The sequence below is a fragment of the Venturia canescens genome, chromosome 8 (genome assembly GCF_019457755.1).
Source record: "Venturia canescens isolate UGA chromosome 8, ASM1945775v1, whole genome shotgun sequence".
NCBI classification, from domain to species: Eukaryota; Metazoa; Arthropoda; class Insecta; order Hymenoptera; family Ichneumonidae; genus Venturia; species Venturia canescens.
The window spans coordinates 11583494-11606564 of NC_057428.1; the positions used below are offsets into that span (position 1 = coordinate 11583494).

Sequence of the window (23071 nt, forward strand, 5' to 3'; positions counted from 1 at the left end):
ATGATCGTTCGAATGTATCGACTGCCCCGAAAATTAATTGAAAAAATAGGAAAAAAATATAAATTAATCAATTGCAGTAATGTTTTCGGACGTGAAACTTGAGAGAGAAAACTTAAGAAAGGTCAGAACGTGAACGAAGGAACGAGAGAGCGGTGATGGGAGCGAGGGACAGTGGCGAGATCGCGAGGGTTTGTTCTGTAATAACGCCGGGTATTGTTGAGCTTATCAAGCGAGGCTAATTGGACGCAAACAGCTGTGTGTTTGTCAATGCGCGCACGAACCATAACTGCGTTTAAACCGCGTGTCGCACTCTCGGAATACATACACGTATACACCGTCTGCTTGTAACACACTGATAATGTAATAGGCCCTATCTGGAACACAAAAGCCAACCGTAATAGATATAATTTACTTCTCGTGTGCGTATGACGTTGTTCTTGCTTTTAAATTCGAAAAAAATCAGTGTCCTCGCTAACCAAAACACTGCTGCTTGTAAGCCATCACGAGAAACCGTTTTTTCATTCGAAAAGATTTGATTTATAGCTCATTTTCAATTTTCTGTTTATTCGCTGCTTCGGAAATCCTTTACGTTTTGGTCCCCGACAGAATCTCGTGTAGACAGGCACGTTTTTTTTTTATATTTTTGTGAATATGGTTAGTATTTTCGAAAATTTATTTTTTGTTAAATTCTCATCATGGTCCAGCATCGATAAGAAAAATTCTAGATTTTCAGTTGGATTTGCGCTGCAGAGTCCAAAATTCTTGTGATTTATCAGGAAATTTGACGAATGAAATTTCCAAAATACGAAGAGGAGTTTTAAGTTTCACGAGTTTTGGAACTTTGTACAGTTCAATATTTGATTCGCCATGTTTTCATTAGTAAGTCGTTTCAAAGCAAAAAAAATGTTGCCAATGGATCCTCCGAAATTTAAACAATTTAACGGAAAGTAGCGAGAGTCTATTTGCTGAACCCGTTAATGTCGTCTGATACGAAAATGCGTTTTTTAACCTCTGTGAATTCCAACAGCTTCGAGGAAAGAGAAACGAAAGTACATGAAAATAGAGATATTTTTTTTTTTTTTTTTTCGTAGCAGTAGATACACATTTCGAAGGTGTTTTTCAGAACGGAGTCGAGGTGTATGAGAGTGAAGAAATAATTGAAACGACGTTCTCCGAACGGAATTTAAATCAGTTTAAGACATCACACACACACACACACACACACACACACACACACACACACACACACACACACACACACACACACACACACACACACACACACACACACACACACACACACACACACACACACACACACACACACACACACACACACACACACACACACACACACACACACACACAAATATATACGAGCACGTGGAATTTTATTTTCATTTTGTTTCTTGTACAAGGAAGCTCTCTCGTTCGCAGGATAAACACGAAGCGTGAAACGTGACGCTTTTAATAATCGCACGAGTCTCACCATACGAAGATCGTACGTTCTTATTTATAATAACACATGCGCATTTATATTCTAACTTATAATACATATATTCTGCAGTAGTAGGAAGCAGGTTGCATGAAAACGTAGAAAAACTGCATACGCGAGGTCGGAAAAGAAACCAGAGACACAACAGACATTAGCTCGTTTCATTTAAGTCCTTTTATTTCACTTTTTATCGGGTGTTTTCTGCTTCTTTTTGTTCAAAGAGTCGTCGTACGAACGCAACGCACGCACCAATGTAGAGAGAAAAAGGGAGTTTGGAGAGGCGTCGACACAGATGTCGTGGCACATGTATTTAGCGTTAATGTCTCGTCTTCGTCAACTCGTCTCGCTTTGTTCACCGCAGTTGTTCTTACAATTTTAATCCCGTGGAACAACTCGTAACGAGCAGCCGCTTTTTTTTCGAAAAGTCATCGAGCAACGGGATGACTTTTGAAGACTGTTTGCACTTTGTATTCTGGGAGGTGAAAAATTGTATTGAATATACACGAAACGACTGTAACGAATTTACAGTTGTAAGTTGAGCGTTCAGAAAATTTACTGATTCATTTTTACGGAGAGAAGAAAGTAAGTGTTTTTGGGCTAATTTACGTTAATCTCTCGATTTGCCACTTTTGACACTAGCCACACCTACAGAAAAATCCGATTAGACACTGAGAGAATTAAATGGTAATAATATTCAGCGTGAATTTCACTGTAAAATTTATTGAATGTGCGTTTGACTCCGGGGACAATAAGTTAATTCAAGCGTTAACTTTTATTCTTTAGTATACTCACAAAAATGAACTTTTAAGGAAACCTGAAAAAACAGGGTTTTTACCGTTTTTTTTCGATTTCTTGATTCTTCGATAGGCAAACATTTTTTCATCGCGCTGTCAAAATGGCGGCTGAAGGAATGAGTTTTCATTTCGATGGCGATGATTACGAATGTTTATCGGTTCGGTTTCATGTTTTCGAAGACAAAGTAACATTTATTGGGGTTTTTTGGGTCGCTGATCACGATTTCTGATGTCAGAATTACGAAATTCAAGATGGCAGCTATATGCATTCAAATTTGTTGTATTTTTTAAAATATTTTTTGTAATTTTATGAATTTGTTGTTTTTTTTAAATATTCGTAAACTTTTTGTTTTTTTTTGGTGTGTTTTTATTCAATTTTTAGTCAATTTTACGGTGCATCACGGTAATATGTCTTTGACCCAACGCAGGTATCGATCCCTCACTTCCGAATTCCGTAGCACACACTGAATTTGTGATTTACACACTTCCACAAAGTGATAAACATTCGTACGGAAATTTTAACAGTACGGCGCAGTAAAATTCCCCGTGTGACGTTCATCTAATATTTCCAAATAAATATTGAAATAACCTTCAAAAGTACGGCACCTTTAACCCAACATTTCTTTTGGACATGAGCCTGTAAAAGTTCCTACTTTGAACAATGAATATTGTTTAATGCACAGGAAAATTCAATTATTTTCCAACCATAACGTCATGAATTGCAGCCCCCATCACAGCAATGTCGTCACTGGACGGTAATTTTTCAATAATTTAATTCTCTCCGTGGATATTCCTCAGTTTTCTTTCGCCTTTTCGTTTTCGTTTTATCTTTTTTTTTTTTTTTTTCTCATCTTCTCTGTGCTATTCCATTGCTCGCGAGGCGGCGTGTTCATTATTTATCCACTCAATCGCTCCGAGTAGTCAATCTGCTCGTGGGTTACACTGGATAAAAGAGAACTCGAGTAGCAGACCGTCCGTGTTTGTCTTTTACGGTGCACACTGTAACATTATGCAACGCTTAATGCCACCAGAAAGTATAGATATAGGAAGAAGAACACGCACGTTGCGGTACGAACACACGCTCATGCGAATGTGTGTATCATCGCATTCATTTGAAATACACATACGTCTGGCTCGTACGCTAAATGGCCATTGAGTCAATTACACGGATAAAGTGACCATTGTGCGATGCATCGACATTTTTCTAACCCCGTTTTACCATCACTCGTGGAAGAGAGAGAGAGAGAGAGAGAGAGAGAGAGAGAGAGAGAGAGAAAGCCTGAGAAATATCAAGAGGAAGAAAGTAACGATGATTTTTATCAGTCTCTCCCTCTCATTGTGAGCTTCCGAGCTTGCAAATACTGTTCATTTGACCTGTGTGACGGATAGGCACGCTTAATGATGCGACGACGCGTCCAGGCCAAGCCCCCGTCGCCATTATTTGCTCCCACGTGCCGTGTGTCTTTCTCGTCGAGCTGCCCGAGCCCAGGCTCTTCTATGCGGTTGCGAGAAAACTGTCAATTTTTCGGGAACTTTGGTTTCAACGAATTTCGTTAATTGTCTAAAAGTTTTCAGCGAGCCCATTTCTCTGCTCGTCTTTTCAAGTTCCTGCGGACAGGCTGTCGGCAATTTGATTTTCCCGCAGGAAAACTCGGATGAATTCATAGCGCGCCCCCGCTCCGAAATGAGCCAAATAAAGGGAGTCTTCCATCGAGTCGAGGAGGGGTATGACGATAAATCAGAAAATTACTGTTACCAGATCTTTTTTTACGCTTGAAAGAGGGTCAATGTGAAATCCGCCCGCGCGAAGAATTCTGGGGAAAAACTAGAAAAAAGTGCTCTCGAGGGGGGCTCTCGTCGCACGAACGACGCGGGGGTTCCCGCTGCGGTTTCGATGCGGGGTCTCTCGACATCAAACACTACTGCGTGAGTTCGAGGCTTCGTCGAGTCTCACAACGCCCACCTTTCGCCAATACACGTTACGCTCAATTCTCGGACTGCATCGCGGTGCGGCATTCGTTCTCACCCTCTCGAATACCACGCCATTCCCCAATAATACGATTACACACGTATTTACATTCGTATAACTCGCTATTTTGAGCCTGCGTTTCCAAAAACGCAGGCTTCGGAGTCGAAAGTAAATAACCAGCAGGATGGGCCAGCGCGCGTCGGTGCTCGTTGTTGGTTGGGCGACCGCGGACCGGTAATGGCCGGGTTAACACCACCGTGTTCCGGCCGCCGAGCCACGTGACCGAGCCCGAGTTAATGATCGGTTTATGTGTCACTCGAGTGTCATACCCAAGCGAGTACGAACTTGGCTGTATAACTGTGTTTGGATTCACCGATCTCGAATGTGTTCTGGGTGCGTTACAACCCCTCGAAGTTTGATTTAGTTTTCTCGGGCGATACCACACGCCTCGCGCCGCGAGCGGATGTCGATACACGTGCGTTACAAATCACCGTTATTATACAGGCGCGGCATTGAAACCGCCTCGATCATCCGGTCAATTTGGGAACTTGGATCTCTTCGGAATCGCAGGATATTATTTGCTCCACCGTAGCGGAACCTCCTCGGGGGCGCGCGGGGTAAGAATTAGAATTTTGGCAAAGCTCCCCTCTCGAGGCTCGAGCTTCAGCAGCACTTTTTTCAGGCGCTCTTCTTTTTGCTTGCTTGTCCTCTAAAAGTTTCATCGGACGAGTCTGCCAGTTGTGCGCGCGATATCGCAAACGAGGTGAAATTGCCATTGCCGTGCGCTTGCAGGAAACGAGACGAGGGAGCGAAAGCTCCCTACAACCTCACCTGTGCATTATGTTTATATATAAACGCTCTGCGAATGAGATGAGAGAGAGTCGGGAAAATACTTGTCACGCAAGAGTCTCGGCTCGTACTCTTGCGTGCTCGGGTTTTAACGCAGTCTCCTCTCCTCATCAGCTAAGTGCACGTGCTCTATACTACGATCATCGGCTTGCCACGGAGTCTCGAATAACCGTATGGCCTCGCACCAACGATTTGTTTTTAACGAAATGAAGAACACGACAACGCCAAATAAACTCCCCCAATTTTCTCTCCGCACTCACACACGTCGATTGCCTCTTTTCTCTTATCCATTCTTATCAATTATACAATTTCAAATCAATGGCAATTGGATGGTTTTAAATCCGTTGGGTTTCGCAGTTCAATCTCGATGTAAACATGAGAAACGAGCATTATTTTATAGTTTTCTCTCAAACGTCACACGGTGATTTGTCAGTTTATTAAATCCGATTGCAAATTTTGAAAAATTTCATCGAGCAAAAATCTTTTTTCCATTTATTAATGAAAACAAAATGTCGTTGAAATATTGACATATTTTGTGGTACTCAACGAATTTTTTTGTTTCTTCAGTCAACAAAATTTTCGAGAACACAACAAAGTTTCTTCGCGAGCCGAAACAACGTTTTGTTGAGCCGACGAAACCCGTTATTACATGGAAAAAATATTTTTCAAAATACTCAACAAAATATTCAGAGATTTCACCAAAATTTCATTTCCAGTGTACAAAAATCCACGAAAAATCACTGTGAATCATTGTCGTGAACAATTTTCTTCGAGTCCGACGTTCCCGTGATGAAAATTGCCACGATTCGTCGTGGATGGACTCTTGAGAAATGTGATATTCCCGAGGATTCGTTACGCCATTCGTTCGATTAAAATGATCCGCGAACACTCCAGTTACAGTTCATAAATGAAGGGACGAAATGCATGACTGCATAATTCGAGTTTCTCATCGCGTGATCGCACGTTATTTACCAGATGATCGAGGATCAGGAATAAATATATTCCGGAGGTTTTCTGGATTATTTCTCATAAGCGTCGCTCACTAATGATATGTGGTCGAGGGATAATTTCATCAAACTCGTCCGGCATTCGTCGAGGAAGTAATCATATGGCTCACGGTATAAGTAATGCGACGATTTGCGTGAACTCCGTCGTCGAGTTCACAGGAAGAGGTTTAAGAAGTAATATGTGCGAGTAGACTCAAGCTCTGAGCATATTCATTCTGCACGGCTCGAACGATTCTGCGTCATCGGAAGTGCACGTCAATACGAATTCGCGTACCCTCGGAAAACTCTCATATACGACAAATTATATAGAGAAATGTAGGAGATTTCAGTCGTTGAATTGTTCGTGCACGCGTCACTTTTGTGCATGCAACTGTTCATTTAACGCTTGCTCATTGAAAAGTAATTTTTTAAGTTGCTCATAGCATTGAAGCTCAATTCAGACGAATAAGAAAAGTAGTTATTAATTTATATGGTAGAAAAGAATTACAAATGGAAAAACTACCGGAACGGAAACGGCAATAGCCTTAATTCTCCGGCATTATTCCCGATGATGAAAAACTTTTGTTAAAATGAAATAATGTCTTAATCGTATACAGAATACATTTATCCGATCGAGTGTCATGCAAATTTGCACTCTGTTCAGTACAGTGATTAGAGTAGTTCACGGTTTCTTTCCATTTTTATTACTGCACCGTTATTTTTTCATATTGCCTCTCTTCGTGTGTCGAATAAGTCTTTAAATTTTTTTGGAAATGAATAATTTTAAATAACGAACAAATTTTGTTGCTCATATCTTCAGATGGACCAAGATCGATTTCGTATATATTCAACACATGACCAAAGCTTAAAAAATTTGGAAAGATCGTTGATCTTTCATGTGTTTTATTTATTAGAATGCTGCACACTGAGAAAAAAAATGGTGATTCAATAGCAATTGATGTTATTGGAAGAGTTTTTTTTTTCATGAAATGTTTTCGGAGAGAATGAATTGGCAGTTTGATTAAAAACTGTTTTGTTCGTTTAATCAAGTTTGGCCTTGTGATGTTCATGTATATTTCATGGGCACCTGCTCGTAATGGCACATTCCGTTATTCCAATGACTTATTTTTTCTCTCCGTGTATACAAAGTTGAAAAACGTGTAAATTACGTTGGTGACGAAAATGTTGTAATTGTGACAAAATCCTCTCCGAGGAGAAAAAAAAAAATTCAAGTTTACTTGATCGACGACTACTGTCCATTTTACATCGAAATAAAGTTTCATGAATTCGAGAAGGGTCTCGCGTCATTTGCAGTGGAATAGGGAGCGAGGGCGAAGAGCGAGAGAGGGAGAGTGAGAGATTTAGATAAATCCTGATGGGCCTCGATAGCAAAGCTCTCACAGGATCCTCCATCGGTATAATATGTATTCATACATACCTCAACTGCTAACGCACAAATAGACGTAACTGGTGTAAATCAACGTTTTGATATTGCGAAGGTCTTGCCCTTTGGGCGGACAACAAACATGGGAATATTTATATACACATGGAATGTATCCGTACCATCACCCCTGATGGTTTTCGCCCATCGCTCTGTCGTCCGTACTAATCTGTGGTCCAGTCGTAAACCGTTTAATTCCGTTTTGTGATAAACCGTCCGCGTGAGCCGTTGGCCGTTTATGGCCTCGATTTTGAATGCGTATTCTCATGCATGTACGAGTGTACCGCCATGATTCCTTGTTTCGTACAACAAACGTTATTCATTTGTGCATCGAGGAATACGCTGCCCTTGGATGAACGAGGAAATATATATATTTCCTATACTATTCGAATAAATTTGTAATTGCATAAAAAAGTCTCTGGATCATCGATGGCGGTGGACGTTACAAAAACTAACGTAATCGTCAGACTTGACCCAAGTGGACCCAAGTAAATTGGATGAATTTTCAAAAAGTTTTTTTTTAGTATTGCGGCCTTTAAAGTATATCATGCCCGAAAGATCTTATTTTATGGATGCGTCTAAATTGGATCCAAATATACAATCACTTTAAATAAATGTCAAATTTATTAATTCCAAATTGTAAATACATTTTTCAAATTATTCTTTGGGGAATGAAATTACAAGCCATTAATTAGTCGGGGATCCATCACTCACTGAACCCCAAATTTCATTCGTCCCTCGCAAAAATACTGTAATTTTTGACGTAAAAAATAGCATCAGAGAGTGCAAAGAGAAAACACAAAGGGAAAGACAGAAGCCTTTGACAGAAATGGCCCAAGCTAGGAAGAAACAAAATACCAAAATAAGCAAATGTGAGGTTATACGAGTGCTCGTTAACAATTTCGTTCAATCTTTAACGCAATATATCTTCATTACTCGTAAGACAATTGTCTTGACTTTTTTCCCAGACCTTAATTTATACTGCATTGTTATAGTGTACTTTTTCATAAACTTCGTAAGAAGCGTTCGTTCGTTATACGGAAAGATAAACGATTTTTTACTCGTAGTCTCTATAACCACGTGTATTTTTCTTCACATTCAAACACGTTTATCTCAACAACGAATAAAACGAACCTTTTAGAATTTGATGTGCGTGTCAGTCGACTAGCTATTCAAACTCTGTATATAAATTTCAAAACTTCCTTAAGAAAATCGTTTCGTGTATGAACCAACTCAAATCGAACCACGAATCATCAACCGACTGAAAATCAGTTTTTTCTCTCCAGATAATGTGCATGAATATTGAATGCCATGCTTGCGGAGAGCAGAGCGAGCTGAAGATGAGGAAAAAGTGAGAGGAGATAAATTCGTGATTTACGTTAAACTTCAGTGAGAGATACGGGGATTTAATGTGAGCTCGGAGCCCGTTGGCATCTATCAATTTAATTGGGCAATGTTAATTTCAGCGACGATAGCCTATAAACCTGCGCGCGAGGAAAAGGGGGATGTTGGTATTGCTAACGAGAAACAGCACGGGTTAGTTCGAACGAACGTCGAGATCCTTCTCTCTCCCCCCCCCCCCCCCCCCCCCCGCCTCAGCATCCGCTCTGGATCCTTTCCTACTCTCCGAAGCACGAATCGCAAACACGTTTCATGTGTATGATGTCGAGTCAAGCTGAAGGGAGACAGCGAGAGAATGCGCGCGGGTCTCTCAGCTACTGGCTACTGTTAATCAGTTTAGAGTTTATGTCGACCATAAACCGTCCTCTGATGCTTTCCTCTTCGACCTCCCCCCTTACCCAGGTCCACCCCTACGGTCTAGCTCCTCCATCATTAATAAAACCCCTACAGTCCCCCGCAGTTGATATCTCGAAAAGTCGAGCCAAATAATGCGGGATTCCACAGGTTTTCAAATAATCGTATGAATATTTCGTCCTTGAGCACGAGTTTTCTCACCCTTTCGAGACTCTTTTTGTCCTAGCTCTCGCAATTTTAAGGGTGCCAACAAAACTTAATCCCCAATAATATTATTTTCTGAATAAACACATTTTCAAACGGTTCTCCAAGTCCTTTTAGCGTGCCATGTCCAGTGAATGAGTCGTTCGAAGAGAGCGTACCAAAATGGTAGAGCCGTCATCGCGATTATTCTGAATTTCATCAATTCGAAGGATTGAACCGTTTCAGTAATGAGTCTGCGAATCTTGATTCTTATATTTTGAAGAATCGATCTTCAAGTGTCAAAATATTCTGACTTTTGACGTTCAGAATTACCACAATTTGGATAATCGAATTATTCTTTCAGCAACAACAATGCAGGATTCGTTCGTGAGTCATTAATCACTCTCGGACATTTGGTTTTTTTCGGAGCCTCTTTAATTGAATTCACTCGCGGCTTTTGTGAAAAGCGCGGTTGAAAATTTCCGTCAGGGGAGAATCCGGGGGTGGGGGACGAGTGGAGTGAAAGGTGAGTACACCGAGGAGAGCGGCGAGAGGGCGGGGGCGGCGGACGCTTAAATATTTCGTGCATGGCCGAACGTTTAATCCTACCGTGCGAGCTGCTCGGGTTGATTAATCGCGAGCCACGCATGATGAGGGCGTAGAACGTCCAGCAGTCGCGTATATTTGCCGGTAGCGAGAGAGATGCCAAAATTGTCGAGAGAGAGAGAGAGAGAAAGAGACGAAAACGAAAATTTAAAAAATTGCATCGCGTTTGGGTTTGAGAAGCGGTCGCGTGTGATACGATGACGAATGCCGGAGGGCTTTATCACACACACCCACACACACACATACACGAGGACCAACCGAACGCTGGATTATGGTGAATGCCACGAATTTCCGAGGGTCACCCTAACCCATCCCGACCAGAATGAATCCGTCCACAAAATTCGTACGTTTCGACTGCGGAGCTCCGTCCCCAATTTTATGGGATTACGCGACCACACATACGCGAATGTAAGTCGATAAAATCGATTTTTCAAACGTTTTTTTATTTCATGTAACGATTAAAAAAATCGACTATAAATGTACACAGAATATTGCAATTTGATTACCTGAACGCTGTTCACATTGCGCTGGGTTGGTGATTAACTGGTTTTCCTCTCGGGTTGATGCATTGCTTTCTGGAAATTGAGATATTTCGATACGAATCGAGGTTTTCGGAGAAATTGTAAAAATATTATTTTTTTTAATCCGTAGACACGACACTGGTGCAAATTTGCAGCCACGAAAATTTCAAGTGTTGAGCTTTAGAATTCCTTTCTTCAATTTGCCCATTTTTCTATATTAAAACTTGATTTCTCAATTTTTTTAATGATCGTAATCGATTACTATGTAATTGTTACTCCTAAAAAGTCTCGTTGTAAGATTAATTCCATGCATTCATAGCTGAAACAAAAAATTTGAAAAGTCCAAGAGCAAATTTGCACCAGTGTGGTGAGTGTGCGACCTTAAAGGGAGTGTCGTGTCTGCGGGTTAAAGATGACTGTGGTGAAGTCGAAAAGAACGAAAATTGTTGAGAAATTTCCAGTTACAGGAAGTTTTGAAAAAAGTAAGTGCTGCTATTCAAAATTATTTAGAAAATAATACATCGAAATGAATGTTGACGGACTTTTTAAAAATTTTTCACTCGAAAATCAAATCGGATTGAAATTTCAATCGATCCTCACTCTCTTTGGAGGTAAGTGTTCTCCTGATCATTTTTTTTAGACCTCCAACGAATTTTTAATAATCACGAGGCAACGAATAACGAAGATGTCATTCGTGAAGAATATCAAATTTTCGTAGCTCCCTTCATTAAATTCGATATCCCAGTTTATTGCTGGAACCCTTTGAACTTCCTGGATATGCTTACATTATTGAAAGTATGAAAGTCATCATCAGCAAATTGAGAGTCGAACAAGCTTACCATATTTCAATGGTGCATTTACTACCCACCAGCAGACCAATGCAATCGAAGATCATTTTCGAAGAAGTTCATTCATGAGAGCTGGTGTCGAAAGCCTCAAAAAATGGACTTTACAGAAAGAATCGAAAAGCATGCTCCATACGTTCTGTCAAATATATTTTTTCTGAAAACACGTAGATATTGCTGCTGCTAATAACCTTCGTGGATTGCCTCTTTGCATCACATGCATGAAATTTCATTTTTTCAAATATTTCTTTCCCAAAACGAGTCCATCTCGAAATATGATTTTCCTAAAAAAAATTCTTCCCATTCACATTTTTAGGTACTTGAAAAAAAATGTAGCAACGCAAAATTCTATTTTTTCTCCACATATTCTGTCTCCGGATACTTTCCTCTACGAGCAACGCATCTTCATCAATCGAGTGAGAGTTGAGAGTATCTGATTATGAATTGTCATCACAAAGGACGAGCAGTAGAAGTCAGATGATCGTGTCATTTCGTTGAAGAGTTCGTCATCAGTGAATTAGCCGAAAAATTGTAACCTTCGGAAATTTTTACATTTCGGGGTAGCCGGAAAATCCAGTGTGATCGAAAACACAGCGAGTCAGTCTGATGAACGTTCGCAGTTGGTTTAGCAAGAGTGCTTTACGCGGGGGTCCCTGACTGATACATTTCTAGTTTTAACGATGATCCGGGCAATAACTCGAGGCTTAACTATGAGACTGGCCTCCGAATATCTATACGAGCCAGATACATTTCTGTATATGTTCGGTTGGTGCGAGTTGTAGTCCGGCGTATCGCGATCACCAATCATTGGTTATGTCTCCGCTAATTAACTAATGTTCTTCTCTATGCAAATTACCGTTTCGAGTGCGCTTGCAATTCTGTTTCGATAATCGTCCTCCGAAAAGGGAACACGCACGAGGCTCGATGCGATATATTCGTTGGATTATTGAAGGTCTATGTATGGTTACTCGATCCATGTCCGCGCATCGATGATCACAGGAATAAATTATCGATACTGTGCGTTTATCGAAAATGAGTTATTTCGAAGGGTTTCGATATTTTTTGAATCTTCCGTATTATCAATGACTTTAAGGTAGTTCTTTAAGGTAGCTTTATGCACAAAGAGCTTCCACGGGCCGCTCTTTTGTGCTATTTTTTAAGTCACCTTAATCTTAAGGTAGTTCACGCACGAAACAATTTTTTTAAGAAAGTCTTGGAATTTACACAGAGTTTGAATGGGTAGTCGACTGACACGCACATCAAATTTTAAGGGGCTCGTCTTATTGGTTGTTGAGATAGACGTGTTTAAATACGAAGAAAAATACACAGGGTTATAGGGACTGTGCGTAAAAAATTGTTTATCTTTCCATATAACGAATAAAAATTTCTTACGAAGTTTATGAAAATAAGTACACTATTATAGTGAAGTAAATAATGAAGGTTTGGGACAAAATTCAAGACGATTGCGTCTTGCTATAGTAATAAAGACACATTACGTTAAAAATTAAACGAAATTATTAATGAGCATTCGTATAACCTCGCGTTTTCTTATTTTGGCATTTTGTTACTTCTTGACTTGGTCCATTCCTCTGTCATAGCCTTTTGTCTTTTTATTACTACTTTTTTCTCGATCCATTTCCCTTTGTGTGTTTCTCTTTGCGCTCTCTAATGCGATTTTTGATAAATATTCGATATCGCCGCACCAGCTGTAATCGGCTTGTAAATTTTTTAATGACTTCTGTATGACCTGAAAACATCATTAGTATTCATGTTATGTTGGCGCATGACCTTGTTTAAGATATTTTTTTATTTTTTTATGAAATATCATAAATTTGTGAATATATATTGTGACGAAACACTCGCGCGACGGCCCGAGCCCGTCGAAACTAACGAAACTCCGCGATCTTTAGATCGCGGACAAAACATCGCGGCGACCACGCTCGTCGCTGTTGACAGGTGGCGGTCATCTTAGGCCGGTAGGCATGAGCCCGAGCGGGGCAACCGGCGCCGCTCTGAATTTCGCCGCGCTTTAATTCCTTTTGCATTTTGTTATTTCAAGTCGCCCGAGCACGTAAATACGATCAAAATTTTCAGAAAAATAACACGAGTTTAAGAAAAATGATCACAAGTCAAATTAATAATGTAAAATCTAATCACAATGAAAAATGTAAAAATCGACTGCGACGCATGCGCGGGCAGAGCGTTGATGGGCTATAGGACGCGTACGTGACTTTTAGCGATTATAATTATTTGAATCAGATTAAACAAAGTAATAACGCCAAATCAAAGAAAAAATTAAATAATAATTGATCAAATTCAGGTTTTTATTGTTAAAAATCGAAATAAGCTGAAAAACATAAAAAGCGGTAGTCCGCGCATCGTATGTTAGACCGCTCCACTAACGGGCGAGCGTGAATCATGGCAACGGGCCAATCAGAGTAGGCGTTACAGAAAGGTGCGCAGAACCGAGCGAAAACGGAGATTCTCGGCGCTCGAGAATTTTGTAGTGGGGACACGGGTATAAGAAGCGCTACGCGACTCATTCGGCAGACAGTTCTCCCTGGCTAAAGAATCAACTCGGACCTCTCTTAGTACACCTCTACATCAGCCTCAATAATAGTCAACCTATCCTCAAAATTTCTGGGGTTCCCGTAGCGCGGACTCTCGGATCGACTCGGCGACGTCTCGATCCCATAGCCCGTGGACGGTGAATTGCCTATTTTCCTTGGATGCCTGGATTCTCGGAGCGACTCGGCGACGTCTCGATCCCATAATCCAGGGTCCGCACCCAACCTCTAAAAAATTTTCCGGCTTTCCGTTGCACGGAGTTCTCGGATCGATTCGGTGACGTCTCGATCCCATAACACGTGGACGGGAAGTTACCTCTACCCTGTAGATGCTCGGACTCTCGGAAAGATTCGGCGACGTTTCGATCCCATAGCCCGCGGTCTACTTCCTACCTTTTCACACTTTATTTCTTTCTTATTGTTGAGGAGGATTAAAAAATTATCCTATTATCAAAAATTATATTCTCGTTTGAAAAACATTGTCCGAGGTGGTCCAGGTAGGGAGATCTAGATCCATTTTAGAAAATAATCATCCAAGAGGCGATAGATAACACTAGAATTTATATCGAATCAAAAACGGAGATAAGAATTGTAAAAGTGAGAAATACTCTTATTTGATTTTAAAAGCGAGCGTAACAGGACATCGGAAAAACCGCGTCTAATAGCACGAAGCATCGAATCGAGAGGTTTTTAAGTTCGAGGCGTAACGAACGCGACCATTTAATTTAAAATTGTTTTATTTCTAATTATTATTTTTGTACAATTAAATTCCGAAAATTGAGAAATTAAAAATTATCTCAGACAGAGAATTTGCAACGTTTTCGGGTCTGTCGGGTCTTTTTCTCGCCAGATCCGATTAAACAAAGCAAGACAGTTTAAAAACAAAAAACACAAAATTGTTTTCGAATTAGCGAGCAAAGGCGCAAAATTTCTTTTATTTTTGTCAGAATTCGGTCAAATAATTGAATAAAATTGATTATTTTTATATTTTACCAAAATTAACAGTGTCCGCGTTTCCTTCATACCTGCTCCTTATTATTAAGGTTGCTCGAACCGACGCGTGGCGGCGTTCAGGCCAGATCGGCAAGAGCGTTTCGTTACAATATATCTTGGCATTTAGTGGGAATCAAAACATAAAACTATGATGATAAAAACATTTTTGATTCGTGTGAGGACCAACACACCTTCGATGGGTGCGGAATCGTTGGGTGGGTTTGGAGCGTTATCGCTGGTGCCGCGACATCGAATATTTACCAATAACTCTGACATTAATTTAAAGTGGTACGTGAGCAATAAAACAATCCACAATGACCTACAAGTGACGCACATGAAAGAAAACTTCCAACACAACTCAGCAAAAGATACATATGGAAAGGCTCCGGAACTATCCCAAAACACTAGGGCAAGAACTATTGGATCGCCTTAGAGAAAAAAAAGACTTAAACGCGTAAAGCCCCTCGATCTTGTGAACCGAAGGAACTTCTAACAAACATTAGATGGAATGTCATTGGACATTTAATCTATAGCGGGCGTAGTGATGAAAAGTAACATCGGAACTAATAAATGTCTTCTATTAAGACAGATTGTAGTTTTTCAACCAAGTGAAAAAAAAAAATTTCAAGTCATTGTATATTTAATTGGGGAGTAGAAATCGATCCAATTCAGAAACCCATAAAATGCGATCCTTCGGGCATAATCTACCTTAATTGAAATCGGAAAAATTTTTCTTTCAATTTCAATGAATTTCTATGAAAATAATAACATGGTAATACAATGATCAGTTCAATCAACATCGAAGACTAATGAAATTGGAATCGAGCAAACGTTCAAGTTCATAAAATCGGGGGACTGAAACTCCGCATTAAAATGAGTACAAAAAAGTGGTTATTAGTCCTTCGAGGCGAGCTATAAAAGTTGGTACGATCGAAGAGGGCAACGTGCACTGGATGCAATGTAGCAAAGGGCATCCCGTTTTACGAGGCTAAGTGACGCGTGGCACGCACTGACCTCCGTCAACGTCGTGACGTCGCTGGGACGTACGACAGAGTCGCCGACGACGACGTGGTCAACGGTGCGTAGACTCGAGATTAGCGGGAGCGGAGCCCTTCTCGCAAAAAGCCACACGAGCGAAAACCGAGGGCGATTGCGAGAAGGTTTGACAGAGATGAAAGTGCACTCACGGAAATTAGACCGCTTTCAATTAGTTGCAACGTCCAATAATTAACGTGTTTCTGCGGTAATATAACGCACGACACAACCCCGCATATATGAATGTACACTCGATGCACTCCCTGCTCTATTTCATTCCGGTGTTTTGGTGTCGAGCAAAATGGCTTAAAATCGATTCACATTAGTCTCACTATTTATCTGGCTTTCCTATGTCACATTCGATGAGAATTGTGAAGAACAAAATAATCTCGCACGAGTCTGCTGCAATCATTTCCAAGTCTCACCCATTACATCGGCTCTTATTATCTATTATATTTTTATCGTTACATATCTTCGAGCATGGAATCATTTTTTCTTGCGTGTTTATTACGCAACCGAATTTTGGGATATTGCGTGTTATTTTATTGTAAGATCGAAACGATGAGCCAAAATTTCTCGTGCCACTTGTTTATACATACACGGAGAGACTTTTATACGAATATTTCGGATGCTATGTTTTATAGCAGCGCTGTTCTATATCGCCATATTCTATTACATTTCACCAAAGTGTATAGTAATTTTGATGCCGAAAGCAGGTGTCTCAAATGTTACTATGCACGACAGGCAAAATTTAGGTCTGCGACATTCTTACATCGAACGATGTATCGATATCCGAATGTCACTCGGGTCTTTGGCGAAATGTTAAAAATTGGTGAATTGGACTGGACAAACTGCTTGAAATTTTACTATGTGCCACTGGTTAATTTTCATGTTTATATTCGCAACGCCTCGCATAATTGGTGGGCGCATGAATTTTGCTATGTTATTGAGCAAAATTCAGTGCGGTAAAAGGGAAAATACGAAACTAAACAATTTTTCGTATAGCACAGAGAAACGAAAATCATTTCGTTATATTTACTATGTTTTTGATCAAAATTCGCTCGGTGTTCATTTTTGATATAGTACAGCGCGTTATTTACTACGAACTGTGGTAATTGTTCCCCAAACTTTTGCATTATTTGACACACTCTGTAGCGATTATTATTATAATATCGATGTGGTCTGACGTTAATATAAAAAAATAGTAATTTTTGCTATAAAAGTCTCTCCGTGTATTTTGGACGATTATGATAAAACTTTGAAAAGCGTGATGCGACGTATTAATGTTTCCCAATAGTCGATCAAATACACTTTAGACAATATGCAAATTCATTATTCTCGTATCTCATCTGTATCAATAACGTATCCGTCGATTTCGTTATGATTCGTGAGTTTATCTAATATTGTAAATAACGTTTTTTCCGGAGAGTATCGTCATTCTATAGTAGAGTCGACCGAATTTTGGTGTCAATGCCGAAGCCGCCGCAGAGTGTCGACACTCTAGTAGCGTCGAACGAATTCCGGTGTCGATGCCGAAGCCGCACCGTAACACGCTGTCAGCGCATTACGAAAGTATGGTCATGTTTAGACAACTGGAAAACGAGTGATATTGTCTAATCATTTTTCAATTTTTTTTTTTTTCGTACACGCTCGAGATCTGCGTCTCTTTCAGACGTTGCACCAGCGATCGCGTAGCGTTTTGGCCGAAACGACGAGGCGTGTCGATTTTACACGCAGAGCGCACTTCGACCCCTCTCATTGATTTCCGATGTTTCTCCTAATACGAGATTCATGAAGGGGGAGGATCACGAGATAAAAAGTTTCGTACGTCGGTTAGAGTAGGCAGTTAGAAGAATTCCGAAGTGTCGGTTAGACGACTTTTGCATTATTTGAAAAAGGTAATTCTTTCACCCGAAATCCCTGCTTCCGTCGGATAGATTTTAGCCGATTGGATCGGAACGCGAGAGTCCTCTCTAATCCAAAAGGTAAGTTTGGAAGCTTTACAAAAAAGCATAGCAAATTTATACAGAATTTATAGATAGTTTTACGAAACATTTTTTTCCATGCATAATTTTCTAATTAGACGTTTTGAAACGACGTACATTAACATAATAATTCAATATTTCTTCTATCCCGTTTTAATATTCTCGGTTGCCATGAGCAAAATTATACAGAATTTCTAGATAGTGTCACAAAACATTTTTAATCGTGCATAGTTTTCTAATTACACTTGTTGAAACGACGTAAATTAACATAATTCAATATTTACTCCATTTTTTCTATTCCGCTTTAATATTCTCGGTTTTCATGATCTGAATATAAAGTCAATTTTTTCTGCACTCCCGTGTCACATCAGTTTCAACATTCTCCAACGACACTTCTGTATAACGCAAAATTATTTTGCTATATATCAATTTATTTATCGTTTCTTTATTTTATTTTATTTTTTTCAATATTTCGTAATTGTCGCTATTTTTATTGTTGTTCAAGAGTTTATATAAGAGCGAATATTTTTTTAGCGTTGAATCTCCTTGAAATTTTGGACCACGAAACTGCTGCTGGCTGTGAAAACCATTTTATCGGATCGTTGATCGATCGTTCCGTTATGCTACGTGACTTTAGCCAAACTCCGAAAATGTATTGCCGTAAGTAGAAAATCAAATTCGTTAAAAAGTTTTCTTAATATTCCAGCATCAAAAACAATGTTTTCTCACTATTTTTCCATGTGTCGGATCTACTTATTTCGATCTCTCCGTATTGGAATTAAAAGTTTCAGCTTCGTTACTGGGAATTGTGAGCTTGCTCTCCGTAGCAGTCATTACTGAGGCAGTAAATCCCGTTCCGTATGATAAATATCCTGCGGACGCAGTGCAGCTAAGATATGCTCAGGAAGCCATTGTTAAGAGTTCATATCACTTCACGCATAGCTACTTGAAGGTATAACTATGGAAATGGTCTAAAAATTATTGTAATCGACAATATCAAAGTGTGGCGAACTCACGCTATTTTTTCTGATTCAAGAATTATGTACATGGGTTGTTTATTTTCACGCTGAATCTTGTGAACGGCAAACTGAATTTTCATAAAATGTCTATTCGAAAAAGAGTATTCAGGATTGGCGGGTAGGGTTCAATATGTCAAATAACCAAATTGCAGAACGGTCGATATTTCGAAATTTTAAAAGTTATAAAATCAGATTGGAGAAAAATAAGTAACTCGAAATTTTTATTTCCGATCGACTATTTAACAGATTACGTGTTTAATCGAATATTTCTTTTTTGAATTCATATTTACTCGAAAATATATATTTCGATAGTTTCATTTCGAATGTAATTTTAACAGAGCATACGAGTGTCAAAAATTCATATTTTCGAATTCAAAATGGAGAGTAGTTGTTTTATAGATAGACCAGAGTAGTACAGAGTAGGAAAAAATCGAAAGTGAATTTTTCGAGTCTATAAAACTTAGATATGAAGAATACCGATGGCTCGAAAAGGCGAAAGGCAAAATGGCGATGTTTTTTTTATTTTGATCGGTCGACTTCCGTAACGTTTCGTCATTTTGATCGTTCGACTTTTTGGTGTTTCAATATTTCAAACTCAGTAATGGGTGGGGATCAAATGTTGGAATGACTAAAATTTCGAACAGCTAAAATCTCGAATTTATAAACTTCGAATGATAATATGGAGACGGATAGATTCGACTAGAGCTTTGAATGCCGAAAATAAATAAAGCAGAAACTGCAAGGTTCAAAGAACGTTTACATCGAAAATAGAATGTAACAATCGCCCATAGGACGATGATTAAAATATCGATTTTTCGAAAATTCGACTATCACTCTTTCGATTCATAAATTACTACAGTCAGCGATACTGCGAAAATTCACAATTTTGAAAATATAATAACGAAATATGAAATATTACTGAGGTCGAAATACTGAAACACCAAAAAGTCGAACAGTCAAAATAGCGAAACGTTAGAAAGTCGATCGATCAAAATAAAGAAATGCAGCGGAGCTCCAAATACACGCGTCTCACTCACTCACTTACTCAGACCGGTGATCTCCCGTTTTAAACATAGCCATTTTGACTTTCGCCTTTTCGAGCCATCGCTATTCTGCATATCCAAGTTTTATAGGCTCGAAAAATTCACTTTCGACTTTTTGCTACTCTATATTCTGGTCTGTCTGTAAAACAATTACTGTCCATTTTGAATTCGAAAATATGAACTTTTGACATTCGGATGGTCTGTTAAAATTGCATTCGAAATGAAAACTATCGAAATATATATTTTCGGGTAAATATGAATTCAAAGAAGGAATTTTTGATTAAACGCGCAAAATCTGCTGAATAGTTGATCGGGAATAAGAATTTCGAATAACTTATTTTTCTCCAAACTGATATCACAACTTTTAAAATTTCGAAATATCGACCGTTCTACAATTCAGTTATTCGACATATTGAACCCCACCCAACGATATTTAGTCGTCGTTCTATGGGCGATTGTTACATTCTATTTTCGATGTAAACGTGCTTCGAACCTTGAAGTTTCTACTTTATTTATTTTCGATATTCAAAGCTCCAGTAGAATTTATCTGCCTCCATATTATCATTCGAGGTTTATAAACTCGAGATTTTAGCGGTTCGAAATTTGACTCATTCTAACATTATATCCCCACCTTTTCCCATGTAGGTACTCGCTGAAATCGATCGGCCCAAATTCGTTGTTTCCCCAACTGGTATTTTTCTGACTTTATCTATGATTTCGTACGGAGTGGCTGGGAATCTTAAATACACTTTCGATTACCTTTTATCACGTTTACCCAAATCTTCTTATAAAATTGGATGCCAAGATCTCGTCGATGACTTTGCTGTGAGTACAGATGTATATCGATATCAATAATTTTGCAACGAAGCATTTCTCGACTCCGAAGACAATGTCGGAACGAATATTTTTGTCTCAATTACAAATTAGTTTCAATTTTTCTTTCATTTTTAACATTAATTCTCAGAAGTATATTTTTCTGTTATTTTCAATGATACAAAAATCATGAATATTCTGGAACTTTACTGATCGGACGTCTTCGATAAGGAACGATTTTGAGTAAAAAAATTGATTTCAGAACTATCGTGGGCTCAACATATCCAACGGCTTTTTCGTCGCTCCAAGAGTACAGTTGCGCCCTCAGTTCTTTGATACAATCAAGCGAACTTTCCGTTCAACCGTGAAAAAAATCGATTTTATAAAAAGAGACAAAGCGAACCAAATGATAAGCGAGTGGTGCGCTCACCAGACAGGCGATGAAATAAAAAATTTTATGAAACGAGGTAAAACTCTATACTGCTTCCTCCCTTTCATGACAGAAGAAAAACCTAATGAAAGAATTCTTATTAATCCAGTTAATCCAGGAGATGATGCTTGTAAACGTTTCTCAGCGATGAACACCGTTTCGTTTTCGGGCACATGGTCAAAAAAATTCAATAATGCAGACACTCAACTACGTACTTTTTACTCTAGCAGTGGAGTGAATAAGAAACTACCCACCATGAGTGTTTCGGGATTATTCCGTTACGGAGACTATTCAGAGGCCACCTTCGTTGAACTGCCATTCGAGGTTCTAAGTTTTTAAATTAGTTTAACTTCAACATTAGCACTCGCATTTAGAATGAGTGCATTTTGAAAAAAATGATTTCGTCCGCTTATAGTTTCACCACAGCACAAAAGTGGTTGAATTTTCGTTCACGCGAAAGCGAATTTTGCAAATATTTCGACAGCTCAAAAACTAGAGTATTTATTATTGACGAGAAACGACTCGGTTTAATACGACAAAAAATAATTTCCTATTTTCTATTGTAGAGTAATTCAGATCGTGCCCACAATATGAGCATGTTCATCATACTTCCAAAAGATATTACCTTGTTCAAACGCAGCATCCCTCGCATCCTGTTACGAAGACTGAAAAAGGAATCAGTTTTAAGAGAAATTTATATCGAATTGCCGAAATTTAAAATTGCACTCGCAAGTGGTTTGACAGAGCCCTTCAAACGAGTAAGTACACCGCACTGTGAGATCGAAACTACTTTTTCGCTACAAGATGTTTTTTATTCGTCCCATCCAGTATTTCAATTTTTTCTCAATATATTTCCTAAATATTTTTCCCAGATGAATCTTAGTAGTTTGTTCGACCGGGACACAGCTGACTTCAGTTGCGGAGTGATTAGTCCGGCCCGAGGAGCTGTTTTTAACAGTGTCATCAAACAATTCAATGCGATACATGTCACTGAGGGAGGAGTCGAGGCTGTGTCAACAATCGGTGAGGATTTTTTGTATTCATCGCCGATATAACGAAGTTTTTTATTTCACGTTTTTTCTTGTACATTTCTCAGGATGCGGTAGCGGTCATTTAAGGGAACCATCGCAAGGGAATAGTAAGAATTTCCAATGTCGATAACTTTGAATACAATTTTTTTTTGGTTTTTGATGAGTTACACTTTAAGATATTTTAGTGAGCTTGAGAATGAATCTATCGTTACGATCTTCATGAGTAAATGAATTTTTGAGTTTGTATTTTTTTTGCTTATTATAGCAACAGATCGTGGAGCAGGATCAGAGGCCGACGGACTTCAGCGCTTCATCGCGAATCGTCAATTCTACGCAATAATCACTCCAACAGACAAAAATGCTATAAATTTTTTCACCGTTCAGTTCGACGCTTAAATAATCTCATTTGTCGTTGTCATTTTGCTTTGACTTCATGCTACGTCAGTTGCTTTTAAAACAATAAAATGGAGCAACAAATTACAATAAATTGGAGATAAAAATCATTGTTGCACTTATTTTTATTTGTTCGTTTGTTTTTCAATCGGATAGAACTTTGACGAACGAATTCGATGCATTTTGCAAAAATTTGCAGCCTTCGAAAAATCTCAATCGCATTTGATGGTGCTATCGAAGGGGGTGAGAGAAATGAATCTTCGAGGGTGTTTATCAACAACAACAAAAAAGATTAGAAATACAGTGCAATGAGTCGAG

At 39.1% G+C, this 23071-nt stretch overlaps 1 protein-coding gene across 5 annotated transcripts; it reads left to right on the forward strand.

Annotated features, from left to right (window-relative positions):
• Positions 1-1812: 1812 nt before the first annotated feature.
• LOC122414468 (serine protease inhibitor 42Dd-like) lies at positions 1813-22863 on the forward strand. 5 transcript variants are annotated; one of them, XM_043425756.1, is made up of 11 exons: positions 1813-2077; positions 17467-18024; positions 18559-18684; positions 18810-18976; positions 20732-20911; positions 21162-21366; positions 21439-21653; positions 21896-22087; positions 22202-22352; positions 22426-22467; positions 22626-22863. In XM_043425756.1, exons 3-11 carry the CDS (start codon positions 18645-18647, stop codon positions 22754-22756), a joined length of 1323 nt encoding a protein of 440 aa, XP_043281691.1. In that variant the 5' UTR covers positions 1813-2077; positions 17467-18024; positions 18559-18644; the 3' UTR covers positions 22757-22863. The 5 variants fall into 5 exon arrangements, with proteins under 5 accessions (XP_043281691.1, XP_043281696.1, XP_043281694.1 ...); XM_043425759.1 differs by lacking the exon at positions 1813-2077 and adding an exon at positions 4507-4875 and having other exon boundaries at positions 17712-18024; XM_043425758.1 differs by lacking the exon at positions 1813-2077 and having other exon boundaries at positions 17354-17611; positions 17712-18024.
• Positions 22864-23071: the final 208 nt, after the last annotated feature.

Coding starts and splice junctions, on each gene's coding strand:
- LOC122414468 (XM_043425756.1), top strand. CDS start 18,645: ATGCTACGTGACTTTAGCCAAACTCCGAAAATGTATTGCC. Junction 18,685..18,809: donor AACTCCGAAAATGTATTGCC/GTAAGTAGAAAA, acceptor TGGAATTAAAAG/TTTCAGCTTCGTTACTGGGA. Junction 22,088..22,201: donor TGACAGAGCCCTTCAAACGA/GTAAGTACACCG, acceptor TATTTTTCCCAG/ATGAATCTTAGTAGTTTGTT.